Below are 20,891 nucleotides of genomic sequence, written 5' to 3'. Positions count from 1 at the left end.
ATGATTAAGGAATGGGTTTAAATCAACCTTGTGTCCATTTGGTGCTTTTAAAGATTTACAAACTGAGCATTCCTTCATTGATCTTCTCTTACTATTTGTCCTTGTCCAACAAGGACTACAAGTTCTTACCAAACATCAGATCGGATACCAGTCATTTATTTATTTACTAGCTAATTACCCGGCATTGCCTGCATATTTATTTATCCCAATCTTCCGGCATCGATAGACTTATATTCAGTGATTACGCCTGGTAAAATGGGAAGTATTTGATTGCTTATTTCATGGACATCTTCATTTTTAGGAGCACGAATAGCCCTCTGTATGGGGCTGAACTTGGACTTAAATGGCATCGGGAGTCTGCGTATTCATCTCAGCGAACCCAAAAACTATGGGTTAGATACTATTATCTGTTGTTTTCCATAATTGTGACATGTCCCCCCCCTTCCCACCCCCACAGTATTTTTCCCCAAATAGTAAGTCATATATATTCCAAGTTTGGTTAAAATCTGTCCATGCATTTCAGAGTTATGCTGGAACATACATACATAAACACTCACATCCAATTTTATATATATAGATTTCTTGGTTTAATCATTTATTTAAAATATTTTTAATCCTTACAATTTACAATTCTGGGTGGAATTCAAAGAATGCATGCATAATTATAATTAACAATAAAATGAAAGCATAATAATAGACAACTAAAATTAGAGAGTGAAATGTCAAGAAACATTAGCAGAAGTAATATTATATATACTCCTTATCGGTACTTCACATATACTCTTCAAATTCAAGCAACAAATGCAGGAAACATGGACTCACCATATTGCTCTCCATTCAGAAAACATGCTCAGTACAATCCCAGTGTGATAGACAGGTAAGGAAATGTTTAGGGAGGTCTAGCAGGAGACTCCCCTTGTGGGTCTAGTAGGGCAAGGGGTGATATTCCTTTAAGGTAGGAGAGTCAGTAAGAAAGGGGATACGTGAACCTTTCCCAGTAGTGTAGCGATTGTGAGAGGCACCAGGAGTGGTGACGCCCCTCCCTCACCCTCTTCTTCACCCCCACCCCATCCACACCTCCTACTCCAATGAACCCCTTCCCCTGTAAATATCTCATGTTTCTGGTGTGAGCAGCAACCCGAAAGAGCTGCTTGCACCAGCATCAACTCTTCCTCTGACATTGTTTCCTATGTGCGGGTCCAGGAAATTGCATCAGAGGAAGAGCTGACGCTGGCATGAGCATCAGGCAGGGCAGGATTAATTCTTCGGGGGCCCCTCAGCACCACAAGTATTCCACGCCCCCTCTGCCCCTTCCATCCACTTTCTGCCCTTTCCCTGTTCCATATGGCATCTTCCCACTTTCTATGCTCCTTCCATAAACTGTCTATCCTGTGCCCTTTCTCTCCTTTGTACATGATTGATTTCAGCTCTGTCACCTCTTCATTTTTCTCGCTCTGTCACCACCCCCTCCCCTATGCTCTGGCTTCTCTCTCTTCTCCTTTCTTTCCTTCCCACACCACGGTCTGGCATCTTCCCTTCCCTGATTCCCTGCATCTCTCTCCTTTCCTTTTCTTCCATCTCTTCCTCCCCCTCCATGCTCTGATACTGCCTTCTTCCTTTTCCCCTTCCTTTTCCCTTGGTCTGGCATACCTTCCTCCTTCCCTCCATGCCCTGGCATCTCTTCCTCCCTCCCTTTCCTCGAAGCCCTGACATCTCCTTTCATTCCCTCCCTCATCTTCCTTATCCCTCTCTTTCTCCCTCCAGCTGGATGCAGCCCCCTACTCCCTTTCCTCCTTCTGTCACTCAAGGCCTGGCGTCAAGAACTTTGGGCAGCAGCAGCATTCACAATTCGCTGCTGTTGCTGGCTTCAGGCCTTCTCTTTCAGGTCCTGCCTTCATGGAAACAGAAAGTAGACAGGACACGGCAGAAAGGAAGGTCTGAAGCTGGTAACAGCAGTGAATTGTAAATGCTGTTGCTGCCCGAAGAATTTAATGGAGCATCAAGGGCAGACCGCTTATCCCCCCCCCCCCCCCACTGCCGCAGCAGTCAAACCCCCGCTGACTCTCCTATCTCTCCCTTCCATCACGAGACAACCAACAAACCTCACTCCAACAGCGTCAGCAGCCACAGTCTTCTCCTGCTGGTGATTCCCTGTGCCACGTCACTGATGATGTCATTAATGACATGGCAGAGGGAATCATTGGCAGGAGAAGACCACGATGCAGCCAGTTTAGAGCTCTGTGGCTGCTGACGGAGGTTTGTCGGTCGGTCATCTCGCGATGGGAGGGAGAGATAGGAGGGTCAGCGGGGTGGGGGGCCAGCGTAGCCAACTGATGCTGGGGTGGGCCGCATTGCCGATCAATGCTGGGGGAAGCCCGTTGCCGTTTGAAAAAAGATTGTTGAGTGGTCTGTTTGCCCTCCTTCAGCAGGCCCCCTTGACCACTTTGGACCCTAGGCACGTGCCTACTGGGCCTATCCTTTAATCCAGCCCTTGCAGCTGAGTGAGGTTATGCATAATGTAGCATTTAGGGATGAATATGCAGCCAAGCAGACCAGCAGTGGTAGGGGAATTCAATACCACATCAAACACCTATATGGCCAAATATTCCTGCAAAACTGTAAGCTTGAAGTATTTAGACTACAGTATAAACAACTGCACACTGTTCTTAACGTGGCCATGCATCATTCCTGAATCTGCTGCAGGAGAAGTGTAGGAGTCTATGCCACTGAAAATTCTGCTCAGTGAAATCAAATGGAGCCGCAAGCACGTTCTTAAGTACGAGTCGTACTTTAGTCGGGCATCTGTAACTCGGGGACTGCCTGTACCATCCTTTGAAAATTCGCCTCAGTGTTGTCAGGCTATAATGATGGCTCTAGGTTTTAAATTCAATCACTTTTAAGAATATTGATGGTAGTTTTCATCTTTCCTGAGGGTGGAGGAACATTAAAGTCATGTGGATGAAGTCCTATTTCATTTTAATATCTTAGAACACTTATTTCTCAATTAAATGCTCCCTCGTATTCAGATCAGGCCTGAACAGAACAATGTAGCACTTGGGGATGAATATACAGCCCAGCAGTCCAGCACTAGAAGCCAGGATGGCAAATAACTCCACGACCACCATATATTTACCTTTGATGCTCAGGTAGGCTGGGATGAAAGACACCCAAACACTGCAGAACACCAGCATGCTGAAAGTGATAAACTGGGCCTCATTGAAACTGTCCGGCAATTTCCTCACTAGAAAAGCCACAATGAAACTTAGAAGTGCCAGAAAGCCCATGTACCCAATCACCAAATAAAATGCAAAGGTGGATCCCTCATTACACTGCAAGATCATCTTCCCAGTGTCAGACTGGGTATCGTAATCAGGGTACGGAGGAGAGATGAGGAGCCATAAAATGCATATCACGATTTCACCAGAAGTGCAGAGAAGGATTAGATAGCTGGAGACTCTTGTCCCCACCCATTTGCTTAATTTGCTGCTGGGCTTGGTGGCGCTGAAGGCGATGACAACTGTGACAGTTTTTGCCAGCACAGAAGAAACAGCAGTGCTAAATATTATCCCGAATGCTGATTGCCTAAGAAGGCAGCTCACTGCTCCAGGCCGACCGATGAACATCAAGGCGCAGAGAAAAGATAGCGTGAGGGACACGAGGAGGACGTAGCTGAGATTCAGGTTGTTGGCCTTCACCAGAGGTGTGTTCCGGTATTTAATAAAGATGCCCAATATTAGGGCAGTGATAATGGATAAGAGAATAGAAACAGAAGACAAAGCTATACCCAAGGGCTCGCCATAGGACAGGAATTCAATGACTTTTGGGTTGCACTTATCCTTCTTCTCATTGGGCCATTGATCTTCAGGACACTTCATGCAGTTCTCTGCATCTATAGAATGTAAACATTTTAAAAAAAACATATTTTCATACCAACAATCAGAGTTTTTAAGAAGGAAACAATAGCTCAAACCGGGCCCCTTTTACAAATCTGTGGTGACGATGCTGCCATGGTAAATGCACCAAATCTCATTTGTCTCCTATGGGCTTCAGTCTATTTGGCTCTGTAAAAGGTTAAGCCTATAATTTACATCAGCTAAGCTTGTGGATATGTTTGCATTACCTTAAGAACCATATATAGAATTTGGGGGTAAATAGCTACCGTATAAAATGCTAATTGCTCATAGCCAAAACATTGCCCTTTAGTGCATAAACCTTTCAATCCATAAATACTGTATAATTTAAGTTTAAGTTTATTCAAGTTTTTGATAAAACGCTTATCCGAAGGTACAAAGCGTTGTACATAAAAAATGTAAAAATAACAAGGAGACAAACTGGAGACCAATTAGACATACATGACTAATAATAATTCTTGGGCTGACTAACATGCTTAAGCTACAGAAAACAATAGGAAAAGGGGGAGAACTACAATATTTAAAGAAAAGGAACACAGAAGGGAAATACAAGAGGGAGTAGGGAAGCAGAAGAATTGCTAGGAAACTGAAAAAGAGAGAAATTTTAGACACTGTTAAGGTAAATATATATCATATTGTCAGTTAAAGGCATCTTTAAAAAGAAAACACTTTAAACTGCTTTTGAACTTTTGCAGATTTTGTTCAGGTCTTAAGTATAGAGGAAAGGAGTTCCAGGTCATTGGGGCGGATGGATACAATAATTCTGCTTCTTGCTCTGTCTTTGCAAAGTAGTTCCTATTTGTGTTTCCATTAAGATTTAGGTATTCCATTGGGTGTTTTGTCTACCTGTTGTATTCGAATACTCCCCTTCAGAGCAAGGGATACAGTCAAAGCAGCAGACCGGCTTCTCACGATCAAGAACTTTCCTGTGTCCCGGTGCACAGCTCTCAGTGCACACAGAGTGGGGGACCTGAGAAGAGAAAGAAAGAGAAAAGAGTCATATTCCATTGCCGTTTTCTGGCTCAATGTTTATTAAATCTATTATCAATGCTTCTGCCGGACAAATTGCGACACGCTTAAATTCCCCCTCCCCCACCCCCCAAACAGAGCATTTATGAGCTACATCAAAACTAGTTTAAAGACAAATTTTTGTACTTCTTCTTGGTTAGGGTTACCAGATTTTCCATTCGGTAAATCCGGACCCCTTAGACCTGCTCCCAGTCCTGCTCAGTTCCACCAATCTCTGCCCCATCATGCCCCTGTTCAACCCCCAATCCAGCCCTAGCTCTGCCCCAGTTCCACCCTTTGTTGACTGCACGTGATGTCATTGCGTTGACCTCTTGCCCGATTGCAATTTTGAGGGAGACTTGTCCGGGGAAATCCCGACGTCTGGTAACCCTATTCTTGGTTAAACTCCACCGAGCTGACCATGCTCAGATATTCTGTACCATTTCAAAAGAACTAACCAGTTATCGCCTCTGACTCCTAAAGTACTAACCGGCTAGGTTAGGGGAGGTCAAGAGTGGAGCCAGCACTTAACCTGTTAGTGGTGATATTCAGTACAGTGGCTGGTTAAGTGAACTGATAACCAGGTAGTTATCTGAATATTGGATGGTGCCTGCCTAACTTCCTGGTTACTGCATCATTCAATCCCAGATGCTAGATTAACCTCAGCCTAAGGGTTCACAGACATAGGCTGCGAGTGGCTTACAATCTGTCACAGCGATTGATTATTATCCACCACTGAATTAGAGAAATCAGAAGAAGATAATGACATGTTAAACAACTCTAATTTCAAGCTATAACCTCGATAATAAACAGAATGTGACTGTTTCGTGCCTGGTTGAAGACAGTTTTCCAGAAGATGGCAGTTTGGTTCACAATGAGTTGCTTGTCCCTGGGAGCTGATGGGTTGAAACTTCCAACATGAATTGTGGTGGATGTGCCATTGGGGAACTGAAAAAATTGTACGATGTCATAATGAACTGAAGCACGTCCTTTGTCATCAAAGAAAATCTCATGTCCATCTGGGGCTTTAAAGTGAACTCTCTTAAGGAACTGGTTGAGCTAGAAAGATAAAGAATTTTTTTTGCTTAAATTATAAATCCCTTATCATTTATCCTACAGCATGAGAGTTTCAGACTTATACTAATACCATGCCTTTGCATGTTATTTTTGTACCCTGTGTCCTAGATACAGTAGAACCTCGGTTTGCAAGTAACGCGCATTGCGAGTGTTTTGCAAGACGAGCAAAACACTCAGCAAACTTTTGTCTCACCAACGGAGCAGTGCCCCGATTAATGAGCACTTACAGCTGCAGGAAGTGCTGCTTCATGGGGATTCCTATTCCGTCCCCCGGCCAGCCCTCCACGCCGGGTGCCTTCCACATGTTGGAGAGCCTGTATCTGAGCCTATGCAGCCGAGAGACGTCCCACCTGCACATTGCGAATGATCACGCACAACGTCAATCATCGATCATACGTAACGTGCAGGTGGGACGACACTCAGCTGCGTGAGCTCTCATAGGCTCTCCAACATGCGGAACCGGCGTGGAATGCTGACTGGTGGACGGCAGTGGAATCCCCCTGAGGCGGACGGAGGAGGCATTTTCTAGAGACCCGGCACCCGACACCCAGCACCCAATTGGTACATACCCCTGGGCCATCCCTTGCCACTTCCTCGGCACCTTTTCGGTTGTGGAATGAATTGTCAGCATTGCCATTATGGCCTATGGGGAAAGTTGCTTTGATATACGAGTACTGTGGATTACGAGCATGCTTCTGGAATGAATTATGCTCGTAAACCAAGCTACCACTGTATTTCTGAAATCGAGAGCAGAAATCATTTGAATTCTCTCCCATGGCTTCCCCACAACACACAGACACATACACACTAGGATTGAATTCCAGAGGGTAAAAGAAAAAAGTATGCACCATGAGTCACCTACAAAACAAGGTGCAGGAATCACATCTATGCAGATGCCGAGTGGTGTTGAACGTCAAAAGATGCATGGTTATGGCTGGAGTTGACATTTGGCACCTCTAAGCATGATTCTACATCGTAGGTAGGCACTGGACATGTGGGCCTTTAAAACCCTGGCCTAGATTTCCACCGCCTACCATCGACGCAGGCCGCGATTCTGAAAAAGGCACCATAATCTGAGTGAAATGCAACAAGCACTGTTTTTTCATGCGCCTAGGCAATTATGGTGCCGCTTTTACTATTCTATAAATTGTGCTTAAATTTAGGTGCAGGTTAAAGAATCGCACTTAGGCCTGGGAATCATTCTTACTGTAAGTGTGTGGCACAGTGGTTGGATCTACAGCCTCAGCACCCTGGGGTTGTGGGTTCAAATCCAGCGCTGCTCCTTGTGACCCAGGGCAAGTCACTTAATCCTCCATAGCCCCAGGTACGTTAGATAGATTGTGAGCCCACCGGGACAGAGAGGGAAAATACTTGAGTACCTGATTGTAAAAAACCGCTTAGATAATCTTGATAGGCGGTATATAAAATCCTAATAAACTTGAAACTTGAAAAAAATCCTAATAAACTCATTTGCACCAACTACAATGTGATACAAATCCTTGTACTCCTGATGCTGTCCTGACATTGAGAAAGTAGCTCACGTCTGGCACTGCTCGGTATTCTTACATGATTTGATTAAATTAAATTGAATTATAGCTTCTTAGACACCAAGACACGTATTCTTCTTGCTAGAGAAAATGAATCTGGAAGGTTTACCTGCCATGGCTGAGGTTCCAATTTAAGACTCTCCCCAAGCTGGGACTTAGTTATGTACATGTTGTGTAAGGCATGAGCCATGGCATAAACCATGTTGTAAAGAGTATAAGTAAACTGAAAATGATCCACATCATATTTTGAAGCAGGGAAGTCTGATAATGTCTCATGTCCTGTGCAGTATTCCATAATCCCTTCTGTAGGCTTAGGCTCACAATGAAATGCATTTCTCCACACAGAATGTAAAAGAGATGGTTCTGGGAATGTTGAGAGGTTGAGACTTTGGAGAAAAGGCTTGAAACCTGGAATATGTCCTTTGGGTATAGTAAACATTAGGGAACCATTAACCGCAGTACAGGTTGAAGGGATGGTGAGGGCATATACGCTCTGAATGGAAGAGGTCTCCACAGAGAAAATCAGCACTCTATTGTTAATGGTTTTCAAGACATAGGAACACAATGAGAATGTCATACGACTGGAGGTACTATGGATAATAATCACATTGGCCATTGATTTGAAGATCTTGTTAGAAATTTGTTCTCGTTTGTCTCTAGATGAAACAACCTCAGGGATTAATTCCAAAAATTCTACGCAGCTCCCACTCCTGATAATCTCCCTTCTTAGTTCTTCACTGTACATTTTATCATTCTCATCGAATGAAGTGAGAATCCCGACCCAGCTCCATCCAAAGAGTGCCAGAAGTTGAATTATACCATGGAAATAAGAATCATCACTTAGAAAAGTGTGATAAAAGAATGGGAACTCAACTAGTTCATTCAGTGACGTTTTTGACAATCCATAACTAATCTAGGATGAAAAAGGTCAAAGGATTTTATTTATTTTCATATTTTGAACTTTTGCTTCATATAGAAAAAATTAATACCCTCATTTTGTAACTTGTGCCCAATTAATCCATACGTAATTTAAATGATAAAATATTAGCATTAAGCCTATATAACACACTCTTTTTCCACATGCTTGACAGTTGAGTGTTAAGTAGCATTACATAACATACAAACACAACTCATATTCCCCTGGATTGTGTAAAGGTTGCCCAAATTGAGATGTGAATCCATATAAAACTAATTAATCAATTAGGAGATAATTATTGATGCTAACAAGCACTTAAATTGGCAGAAATTAGGAGTTATGTGCAGATACTGTAGGCCCAAAACCCTGTTCCATAACATGTATGCCTAAATATCATTGCATCTGGAAAATCCGGGGCCCTAGACCCATCTCCGGCATCTATCAATCCACATGGGTGCTGGTTAACTGAGTCTACTGTATTCTGTATAGGATTAAATCGCTCCACATAGCACCCTTTAAAAAATATTAGGATAGCATGGAGTGGCCCCAAATGTCAATGACCATCATCACTTCTGTAGGGGGGGGAGGGGAGGGCATCAAATACTGGGGTATTAAGTGGGTGAACATCCCTAATCTTTCCAGTGGAGGTTTCTTCGATATGGACCATATATGTTTATTTTTAATCCCACTCAAAACATACCCAGACCACACCCCCTTGTCAGATACTTATTTTTTAGTTATAGATAAGAAAATCTTCACTTTTTAAAACTGGGATTTAGATATTTATGCAATATAAACATCAAAATCTCAATCTATGCTCAATGCATACCTAAATCTTGAATAGTTCTAAAATATGCACTTTTATTAGCAAGATAAGTCATTTGTTATCTTTATATTAACAATAAGGCCTTGAACACTAGAAAGTAATAAATCAAAGAAATTCCAATTTCAAAAGAGAAAAAAGTTATATAGGACTCCCATGTGCGATTCTCAAAAGCCGCTTAGGCGGTTTCTGAGACCGGGCTTCCTATACACAATCTGAGCCTGAGTGTACAGTAAAAATACATGTGCTGTTACAGTTCTTTCCATCTATGTCTGCCTGTGTCACATCCTCTATTAGGCTGGTATGGCCAGATATTTAGCAAAAATACTTCTGTTTTAGCTGATTTGAAAATGACTCCTTTATTAGATTTGCTATCCAGTTAGGGGGTCAGGATATGGCAGCTAACTAGACAACCTCTGATTCCATTCATGATCCACCCAGATACAGCCCTGGCACTGTCTGGATACTGTCGAGGTGGTCAGAACAGGGCCGCCATCAGGGCAGTACTACCAGTCCTGCATTCAGGGACCCAGAGCTGACAGGGGGCCCGGGCTCCCTCAGGGTCCTAGGCCACAGTTCTTCAACCGCCAGTCCGCAGGAAATTTTTGCCGGTCCGTGTAGGGCCGGCATGATTGACTCCCTTCAATTTCCTGCCGGTCCGCGCAGGGCCAGCTAGATCAACAGCTGAAGTCTGCGCTGGGCCGGACAGATCTTGGGGAGCCTCCGACAGTGGCTTTCTCCCCTCTCTGCAGCTCTCCTTTACTTCCCAGCGCAGCTATTCACGAAGGCAGCCTCGGGGCTTTTGCTGAGTCGCGGCTGCCTCTGATGATGCAACTTCCTCTTTCCTCAGAGGCGGCGTGATCCAACAAAGGACCCGAGACTGCCTTCCTGAATTGCTGCGCTGGGAAGTAAGGAGAGCTGCTGGGAGGGGAGAAAGCCACTATTGGAGTCTGGGAAGCTGCTGGGCAAGGGGAAACAGGGACAGCTGCTACTGGAGAGGGAGAAGGAAAGATGCTGCTGGGAGGGGAGGAGGGAAAGGAATCTGGGAAGCTGCTGGGCAAGGGAAAAAAAGGGACAGCTGCTACTGGACCTGGGGGGAAGGAGAAGGAGAGATGCTGATGGGAGGGGAGGAAGGAAAGGAGTCTGGGAAGCTGCTGGGCAAGGGAAAAAAAGGGACAGCTCCTACTGGACCTGGAGGGAAGCTTATGAGCAAGGGAAAAAAAAGGGACAGCTGCTACTGGAGAGGGAGAAGGAGAGATGCTGCTGGGAGGGGAGGAAGGGAAGAGAGTTACTGCTGGACAGGAGGAGGAGGGAAGGGAGAATGAAAAAAGGAAGGAAACAGCTGGCAGAGAGATTAGAGGAGGGGAAGGGGAGACACAGGCATGAGAAAGTAGAGAGATTGATGATAGGAAGGGATCAGCAGAAAAATAAGCAGAGAGGGACAACAATGATAGATCTGGTGTAGGAGAGATAAAAATGAAGAGAGCAGTGAAGCTGGAATGAATCATGTAAAAAGGAGAGAGGGAGCACAAGCTGGATGGAAAGGGGAGAGGGGCATAGAAAGAAGACAGATACCATATGGAAGGGGGAGAGGACAGACAGTGGATGGAAGGGGCAGATGCTGGATTGAAGAGACAGAGAGGGCAGGCGCTGGAAGGAAGAGAGTGAAAAGAAGATTGAAAGCAGAAACCAGAGACGACAAAAGGTAGAAAAAAATAATTTTATTTCTATTTTGTGATTAGAATATATCAGATTTGAAATATATATCCTGCTAGAGCTGGTGTTAGACATAACTGGGGACTGCAAAACCCAGGCAGTGCTTCTTTAGCTTCCAGCTGGCTTATGGCGCTCTCTGACCAGGGGGCAGTTGCCCTAGTTGCACTCCCCTAAAACTATTCCTGTCATGTGTGACAGCAGTATTCTGTTAGAATGATATTTCTGTGTAGCATTCTGTAATAATTTGGCTTGTTCAGTTTTCTTGATAGTAGAGGGGATATATGTGAAGGGGAGGGGAGACAGAGGTTTTGTTGATCCTTGCTCTGAATTATTTGTTTTTATAAAATGACAATTGTACAGAATATTGTTTCTTTTTATACTTTAATAAAATACATTCAATATAAAATCATAACTGAGGCTTGTGTGGATGGGATCAGATGATTTGTGGGGAGCGAGCTCGCAGAGATGGGGCGGAAACGGGGGTTTTAAATTTTAGTCCTAGTAATTTGCCGGTCCACAAAATAATTCTTTTTTTTCTGCCGGTCCACGGGTCTAAAAAGGTTGAAGAACACTGTCCTAGGCCACCATGGCACAAATTCCTGTATTATGCTTTTGCTGTGCACAACAATAAACAATAAACACTGCTGTCATACTTTTTTTTGTCCCCTGCCGATTTCCTGATAGCACCCCCCGGACAAAAGTGGATCCGTCTACCTGGCCCGCGGCCACAGCCGGCGATATACTAGGTGCGTGCCTCTCATTTCCTGACTCCTTCACCAAGGCCCGCCCTATCTCCACTCCGATTGGCTTGGGCTTAGGGTGCCTAGCCAATCAGGAGACACATCACTTGCCTGCCACTGAATCTGCGAGAGCGGGTCGGCCGGATGACGTCACCACGTCTCTAGGAGGGCAGGACGAGAGGAGCAGCACGAGGAGCTGCAGAACTAGTAAGGCAGTGATCAATTTAAACATGCACCTTTCTTCCTCCATCCCATGCACCTTTCTTCCTCCATCCCATAACACACACAGCCTGGTGGTGATGATTATCAGATTAATATAATGATGTTATGAGTGTGCACCTCTTCCTTCCCATCATCCTTAGCATGTCACATACAGCATGTTACATTACACAAAGTCTGTGTAATGTAGCATGCTGTATGTGACATGCTGAGGAGGATGGGAAGGAAGAGGTGCACACTCATAACATCATTATATATTCATCCATAGCTGCATGTTAATGATGTGCTCATATGCACTTATTTATCATCATAACATATACATCATCATTAACATGCAGCTGTGGATGTGTAAGGACAGGCTGAGGAGGATGGATGGGAAGGAAGGAAGGTGCACATATCAACATATCGTACATTTTTAACATGCATGATGCAGCTATAGGCAAGCTGAGGAGGATGGGATCATACAGATGTGTATGTTCAAATATGCGCTCAGATATGTATGTTTAGATATGCGCTCAGATGTGTAGTTTTTTCTGATATATTTATTAAGCTTACAGTATTTATAAAAACACATTTAATACTTGTTACAAAAAATATTGTGCAACTGTGATCTACTTCTGGCCTACAAAGGTTAAAAGAAATCCTTAACTGAGATTTTACATTCAAAAGTGAATTATACCTACTAGCACTATTATTTATTAGCTATTTATTATGCAGATGTTAGTTTGTTATTAGTTCAGTATTAGTCATATGTTAGTTTAGAATAGATAGGTATAGATTAGTTTAGTTTAGTTTAGTTTAGGTTAGGTTAGGGCCCTGCTGAAAGAGTCTACCTTGACGTGGTTGCAGGATTACAAATCTTTTGGTCAAAGAGTGCGGTGACAGAGAAAAGTATGTGTATATTCGGCCCATGGAAGAAGGGGGGGTGGGGGGGGAAGGGGTGCGTGGGGGGCCCAATAGGATTGCTCAGTAAGGGGTAATATCTAGTCTATTCTTTACAGACAAATATGGCTTATTCTTGCTCAGTTTCTTCTGATATTTTTTTACACATTCAATGAAAACTTCTCTTTGTTGCCACCAGCAATAATTGAGGCTAGCAAAAGATGAACAGGGGAAAGAAGGAAGAAAGATAAATGGAGACTTGTTCTTTCTGTACCTGCGGGTACCCATAGATTCCTGTGAGTCTGGCAATTTCATGTGATGTCATTGAAGGGAAGCTTCCAATGAAACCCGCAACATGGCCCCGCTGATGACATGTATAGCCAGGAACCGGATCTTCTTGTCCTGATAAAATACTCAGAACGCCACACAGTGAGAAAGAAGCATCAGAGCAGGAGTCATGGATATGGAAACCCAGACTGATATTAGGCAAGATCTCTGTATTTTGGTTGATCTCCTTAATGGCAAAATAAAAAGCCAAGAGTTGCCGAACATAACGAAAAGAGTCAGTTCTGTAAGCAAACAAAGTTTTCAAGTTTCAAGTTTTATTAGAAATTTGATAAAATGCATATATAAAAAATTTCTAAGCGATTAACAACAACCAAAAAAATAGACATATCGCAACATTTAGACAACAAATTTAAACTACAGACAGTCTCGCAAGGGAGGATGAAGGGTAGAATTACAATTTTCAAGAAAAAGACCATAGATGGGCTAAAACGTTAGGGAAGGGATTAAATGTTGCCTAAAATGCCACTGTGTTTGAAAGAGGTTCGACAGTGGTTGTAGGGAAGGGATTAAATGTTGCCTAAAATGCCACTGTGTTTGAAAGAGGTTCGACAGTGGTTGTAGGGAAGGGATTAAATGTTGCCTAAAATGCCACTGTGTTTGAAAGAGGTTCGACAGTGGTTGTGGAGAATGGGGTCTTTAGAAGCATAAACTATACTATACAATCCCAGTTTCTACAATACCAAAACCTACTATCAAATACTGCTACGAATCTTAGCTAAACCCCAAAATCTGATGAGGCAAATTTATCCTGAACTGCTTTACCCTTGGTTATCTCATTTATCTAATCTAATCTAATCAAATGCATATAGTTCAAGGCGATTTGCATCAAAAAGAAGCCATAATAATTCTCTGGGAAAATACAATTCCTTAAATAAAAAGATGTCCTTACAATTCTTCCACATTTTATGAAATTTCCAGTAACTAACTTCGGTCCTTTTTGGTATTCGACTCCTAACTCCTCTCACCTTGGGTTTTGCATCCCCAATCGTGTATGTCGTCTGTCTGTCCAAGTTAGATTGTAAGCTCTTACGAGCAGGGACCGTCTTATAATTGTCAAAATGCACAGCACTGCATACACCTTTCAGCGCTATATAAGTGATAAGTATTAGTAATATCAGTAAATCCTTCCAAATAACAATAGCAGTATATGTAAAAAAAAGAATTAAATTGATGTTTAAAACGTAAACCTCTAAAAGGAGAAAATTGCAATCAAAATGTATTACTTAGTTTATTAGATGAATAATGCAAGCGTGATAAGAATAAATTCAGATGATCAGAAATGCAAAATGTTGTCCAAAAAATAAGATTTCATCACTCTCAACTGTCTCATTACACACGTGGTTTTCTTCCATAAATTTGCAATTTGCTCCTTGTATGTCCAAAATAATCTCTAAATACTTTGGTGGTTTTTTCAACTTTAACAGAAGCTCCAGATTCCAGTGTAATTGATGTAGGGACCAAAGATAGTCGGTTATTAAACCATAAAATCTTTGTCTTATTTGTATTTAGTTATTTGAAAGCATATTCTACACTCAATATTAACCTGCAGTAATGTGACACCCGGGCCCAACATTTTTCGGCACCTCTCCCTCCTCCCCATCTGTACGAAAAACATGAGTTTTAGGAACAAGCTACATGTCACACATGAGTACCTAGGAAAAGGCAGCATCTTACATACTGTAGTGAGAAGTACAACATCAGTACACCCATTGTAATACTAAACAAGCCAGACTAGTACAGATTAATCCTACACCGTCAATCCTAACAGAAAACCATGTCTTTCGAACACATAGAACAGAAAACACCTTCGCCTAGTATCGAATGTCATCACAAACTAACCCCTCCCCCTTTTACAAAACTGTACTGTGGATTTTAGCCATGGTGGTAACAGCTCTGACGCTCATGGAATTCTGAGCATCAGAGCTGCTACCACCACGGCTGGCGCTAAAAAAACGCTCCACAGTTTTGTAAAACGGGGGATAAAATAGAAATACATAGACAAAGGTTAAATTGAACCAGCAAGAAGTTGGACTCTGCATACAATGCAACATCACAGAAACAGTGACACATGTCTCCTAAAGCATAAATAAATAGAAAATTTTTGTTCTACCTTTGCCTTCTCTGGTTTCTGCTTTCCTCATCTTCTTGTTACTCTCTTCCTTCCACCCACTGTCTGCCATCTCTCTGCCCCTATATGGCATTTTCTCTCCTTCTGTGCCCCTTCCAGAAACTGTATGCCTCCCCCTTCCATCTCTCCTTTCACCCCCATTGGTCTGGCATCTCTCTCCTCTCCTTCCCTCTCCCACACCTCTCTTCTGCAATCCCTTTCTTCCCTCATTTTCCTTTTCAATTTATTTTCTGCATCCATCTAGATTACGTTCTTACTACCCTCTCATCAATTTCCTTTTTTACTGTCTACCTACAGCTCGCCACCTCTTTCACTCACCCCCTCCAGTATTTTCCTAACTCAATCCATTTCCCCCATCATCTGTCCTCTTCTCTCTCCCCACTTCCATCATCTGCCCTCTTCTCTCACCTTCTCTCCACTTCCATCATCTGCCCCTTCTCTCTCTTTCCCCCCTCCTTTCATCATCTGCCCTCTTCTCTCTCCCCACTTCCATCATCTGCCCCTTCTCCCCACTTCCATCATCTGCCCCTTCTCTCTCTTTCCCCCCACATCCATCGGAATCTGCCCCCTTTCGCTCCCTACAACCCAATTCCATGCAGTATCATTCCCTCTTATGTCTCTTTCCCTGAATTCCATCAGAATCTGCCCCTTTCTCTCCCTCCACCACGCTTCCATACTACCCTGTCATCCTTCAGCGTGATTCCATATCACCCTGGACCCCCTTTTTCACCCTCCAGCGTGATTCCATACCACCCTGACCCCCCCCTTTTGTCACCCTTCTGCGTGATTCCATATCACCCTGACCCCCCTTTGTCACCCTTCAGGATGATGCCATACCACCCTAACCCCCCCCCCTTTGTCACCCTCCACACCCTTTCATGCCACCCTGACCTCCTTTTTTTCTCCATCCCAAAGATCCCGCGATGACTGCTTCTGCTCCGATGGAAGAGGTAAGTGATGTTGGAGGGGGCTGGGCCGGCAGACGCAGTTAGTTGCGGCAAGATCCCGCAATGACTGCGGCTGCCGGTCCCCCCCCCCCTCCCCAGACGTCACTTACCTCTTCCCAGTCATCGCGGGACCTTCTTCACTTCAGCGCGGCTGCCGACTCTGCTCTAAGTAAGGCACTGAAGTGCCGATTGAAGCAGCGCGGGAGGGTCTGGAACCGGCCGGCTGTGCACCCCCTTGGAGCGTGCATACGGGGCGGATCCCCCCTCCCCCCCGCCCATCCCTTGGTATGCCACTGGCTTATCCATAATGGATCTTAATTTAGTCTTTGTTTTCCCACTTCCTCCTTAATTGCCTTCAGTATTACATTAGACATCAAGGTGTTTTGGGAACTGAAAGGCTGAAAGTTTAAAGTCAGATTCACAATCAACACAATGTTCCACTAAGATTGAAAGATGAAGTAGAGAATGATATGGGGGTAAATTTTTCCCCATTCCCACGGGAACTAATTTTCCTGTCCAGTCCCTGTGAGTTCTTTTTCTGTCCCTGCCCCATTCCTGCAAGCTTTGTCTTCATCTGCAGAAGCCTCAAATACATTAAAATTATAAGTGTTTGAGGTGAACTTACAGGAATAGGGTGGGGACAGGGACCGTGACAAAACTCACAGGAATGGGACAGGGAAACTGAGTTCCTGCAGAGATGGGGACACATTTGTCCTTGTGTCATTCTCTAAGATGAAGGTATTATATAATGATGAGTGCACTGACTGAGGCTGGTACAGAGGAGAATCATTTACAAAGGCTTGAGATATCAAGAATGGGACGTGGATAGATGCATTTAGGAGGGAAATATTCTAAAGTCATTTTTCATGCATGGAGCAAGGTAAAGATTATAAACTGCAGCAATGAGTCAAAAAAATTGAGTGGCACTTATTTTTTTGACGTATGAATGGCTGTTATTAATTGTTACACATAATTTCTTATCAGGCAACCGGTTTTTGACACGCTTACGTGTTTGTACCGTAAACCAACTCTCCATTCATATTTTAAAGGTTCCGTCAGCTGTTCAAGTGAACATGTTATTCCTGCTACGTCAGTGAGGACGTCAGACGCTGCCTTTAAACGGAGCGTTTCTGTTCCGCAGCCGTCGCAGCTGTGGTGTGAGCGTGGAGTGTACGGGCCGGATCTGTATGTGAAGAAACAGTTTTTTTGACTGTATTTTTTTTTTTGACTCATTGCTGTACTTTATAATCTTTACCTGGTTGCTTTCCAGGACTTCCTGCCCTGACGCAGCCATACTGCGAAACAGTGGCGTGCCTCAACGGCAAGGAAAATGTTAACTTTATACACATTACAGCAGCATGAACCCAGCAGCCTGCTACTTTTCTGAACGTATGACATCAATGAAGATTAATTCTTCGGAGGGTATTTTAAGCCTATGAAGTTACGTCCCTCTCTAGCAGCGCCACAAGATTTGCTCTGGTGGAGTTTGGGGATCTGAGGCTTCCCCCTAGATAAGAGTACAGTCTCCCACTGAAAGTGTTTTCATGATTTATGTCATAAGGATAATGTGAATTGGAAGAGGATTAAGTGACTTGCCCAGAGTCACAAGAGCAGTGTGAGATTTGAACCCACAACCTCAGTATACTTCTGACCACTATTCATTCGAAGAGGCTTTTGGGATACCACTTTCACTACTACTGCTATTACAATCAGTTGCAGTCAGAACTGTGTTTTCTACATTTCCTACCAATGATTAAGGCCACAAGATTCCCAACTTGAATTTACAGAACATGTTCATTGCTGTGTATTTCTAAAATATTAAAATGCTATTCTGTAAGTTAACCTACTGTAGGTCTGTAGACCATTAACTAAAATATCAGGGATCAGATAAGTCAGGACTTTGGAGAAGTCTGTTTTGTGAAGTGTACATTATCTAGGTTTATGTTTTTATCTTGTATCATTTTGAAAGTTTGCATTTTATTTCACGTGATTGCTGAATTTATTCTTTGCACACTCTTGAGGGAAAATTACATAGGATTGATAGTTTAGAAAGTATGAAAAAAACCCTGAACAACAGATAAATTACTACTTACAAAACGCAGAAACTGGGATCTTTTCTACTTGTAAAACTTAAACCTTCATGCGGGAGAAAGTGAGTGATCACAATTATTCCACCCAAGATCAGGTCCCCTTCCATAAAGTAGCTCTTGTCTACCCTAGCCTGACATCGGGTAACTGCGGCGGAAACCATCATCAGAATCCGAGAAACAGGGAACATAGAATCATTTCTCAATGAAAAGTCTTCTGCACCAGCTCCTGTTTTTTCTCCATCACAGACACGTTATCCTTTTGTGAGAGTTGAAAGAATACAAACCTGTCTACCTTGACTCCCGGAATTTGTAGCTTGATCCAAAAAAATATATATTGTATTCTAATTGCAGGCTACATATAATTAATATAGGAAGCAGCGATGAAATATTGGTCCAGCTCTCTTGTGGACTGGTTTATTATAGACTAATATAATTTGCCAATTCAGCAATTCATCAGAGGTAAAACAACTTCTAAACATGTTATTGATCAAACATTTGTGAAATCCTTAATTTCCCATCACAAAGTTTGGGTGATGAATGACACCGTGACCTTGATAGCTGAGCAAAACAACTTGGAGAAAATGGCTTCGTAACTAGATTGTACCATTTGTAAACTTTTCAGGGTCCTCTAAAGGAAATAAGTGTTTCAGATTAATTTTCTTTCCATTTACATCTTTACTCTCCTTCTCTTCTCCCTCATACCATTCAGTCACGTCTCACACCTACGAGGGGCCACTGAAAGGTTCTCAACCCAACCAACAAAGCTGGGGCAGACTCCATCGAGAGTAGCAACAACCAGGGGCTGGAAATAATGCTCTGTGAGATGAGCAACCCAAAGCGAGACCAGAGCATAGGAATCATAAGAACATAAGAAATGCCTTCACCGGATCAGACCCTAGGTCCATCCAGTCCGGCGACCCGCACACGCAGAGGCCAATCCCGGTGATCCCTGCTAAAGACCTTGTTTACCCGTATCCCTCAATGTGTTTTGCAAGAAGGTGTGCATCTAACTTGCCCTTGAATTCTGGAATGGTGGTCTCCGACACAACCTCCTCCAGGAGAGCATTCCAATCCTCTTAATATACAGGCCACCAGTTAACTGGAATGCTATAGAGTAAATTCTCTTCAACCTGATTCCCTACAGAGCTACACAATACCCCAATCTAATACTCCTTGGTGACCTGAATCTTCATCTCGAAATATGAGATAACCCAAAAACACAAATCTCAATAATCTCAAAGACCAATTAGGAATCACCACCAGTCCCAACACACAGGAATGGCCACAGCCTAGATTTCATTTCAATCATACCGTACATACTCGAATATAAACCAATCAGAATATGAGTTGAGGAAACCTTTTTCCCCCAAAAAGAAGGAAAAAAGTTTGACTCACATATAAACTGATGGTTTATATTCAAGCATCGGTACAGAAGTGACTTCTCCTCCCTCCACTGTCTGCTGCTTCTGCAGCCAAACATCCAGCCAATCCGCCCCTTTTCCTGGAATGCCCCCCCCCCCTCACAGACCCACCGCAAGCCTGCAATACTGCCCTGGTGGTCCAGGGTTGTGCAGACAGACAGTCAATCTGCCCTTCTTCCCGGACCCACCATGGGTCTCCAGTACTGCCCTGGTGGTCCAGTGGATTAGGGAACCAGAGCTGCCTTCAATCCCTCCCTCCCAGTGACTTTGTGCAAATAGTCCTGTCCTCCCCTTCCCTCCCAGTCCCCCTACAGGTCTACCTTAGGTCCCTGGTGGTCCAGTAGTGAGTGAGGCAGGAGCGATCCCTTTATGCACCTGCCTTGCAGTCTCCGAAGTGAAAAAAAATGACTTCCGCAAGATCCCACGGCAAACTTCATGATCTTACGACAGCAATTTTTCACTATGGAGACTGCGAGGCAAAAGCATAAAGGGATCACTCCCGCCTCACCTCACCAGCAGGAGTTATCCCTTTACACACAGTCACTGGGAGGGAGGGATTGATGGCAGTTCCGGCTCCTCGCACCACTGGACCACCAGGGCTGTACTGGAGGCCCGCAGTGGTTCCGAGAAGAGGGGCAGACTGACTACTGTGCAACCCATATATGATGTGGTTACTCTAACTCTGTCTTTTCCACACACAGGACAACATCAGGAGGCCAAGAAGGAGAACCATCAATTTGAGGAAGAGGGTCATCAGACCGAGGGTCAAGGGCCAGGTGGCTGAGGGCTAGGGTTATGCAAGTGTGTTATGCAAGACACAGCAGAATATGTGCTGGAAACTGCAAAAGACCTGGCTAGCACAATTTTGCCCCAGATTTTCAATGCCAGAGCCCGAAAATGGCTAAGCACTGATTAACTGGAGCTAAATCTGCCCACAGCAGTCAACATTTTAAAAATGCTTAGCACTATGAACTGAATATTGACCAGATTGTGTCTATTTTCCCCAATTCACACAGTCATGTTTGCTACTGAAAATGAGTGGAATGAATGAGGAATGGGTTTAAATCAACCTGTATCCATTTGGTGCTTTTAACTATATTACTATTTGTCCTTGTCCA

At 43.6% G+C, this 20,891-nt stretch overlaps 1 protein-coding gene across 1 annotated transcript; it reads right to left on the bottom strand.

Moving 5' to 3' along the window:
- Positions 1–2,993: 2,993 nt before the first annotated feature.
- Positions 2,994–17,556, bottom strand: LOC117349779 (vomeronasal type-2 receptor 26-like). The gene is made up of 6 exons (XM_033923374.1): positions 17,518–17,556; positions 13,114–13,353; positions 7,653–8,456; positions 5,718–5,978; positions 4,758–4,899; positions 2,994–3,889 (listed from the first exon to the last, which is right to left on the bottom strand). Exons 1-6 carry the CDS (start codon positions 17,554–17,556, stop codon positions 2,994–2,996), a joined length of 2,382 nt encoding a protein of 793 aa, XP_033779265.1.
- Between the last annotated feature and the right edge of the window lie 3,335 nt (positions 17,557–20,891).

Source organism: Geotrypetes seraphini, chromosome 16, assembly GCF_902459505.1.
Source record: "Geotrypetes seraphini chromosome 16, aGeoSer1.1, whole genome shotgun sequence".
NCBI classification, from domain to species: domain Eukaryota; kingdom Metazoa; phylum Chordata; class Amphibia; order Gymnophiona; family Dermophiidae; genus Geotrypetes; species Geotrypetes seraphini.
This window is presented reverse-complemented; position numbering and strand designations above follow the sequence as displayed.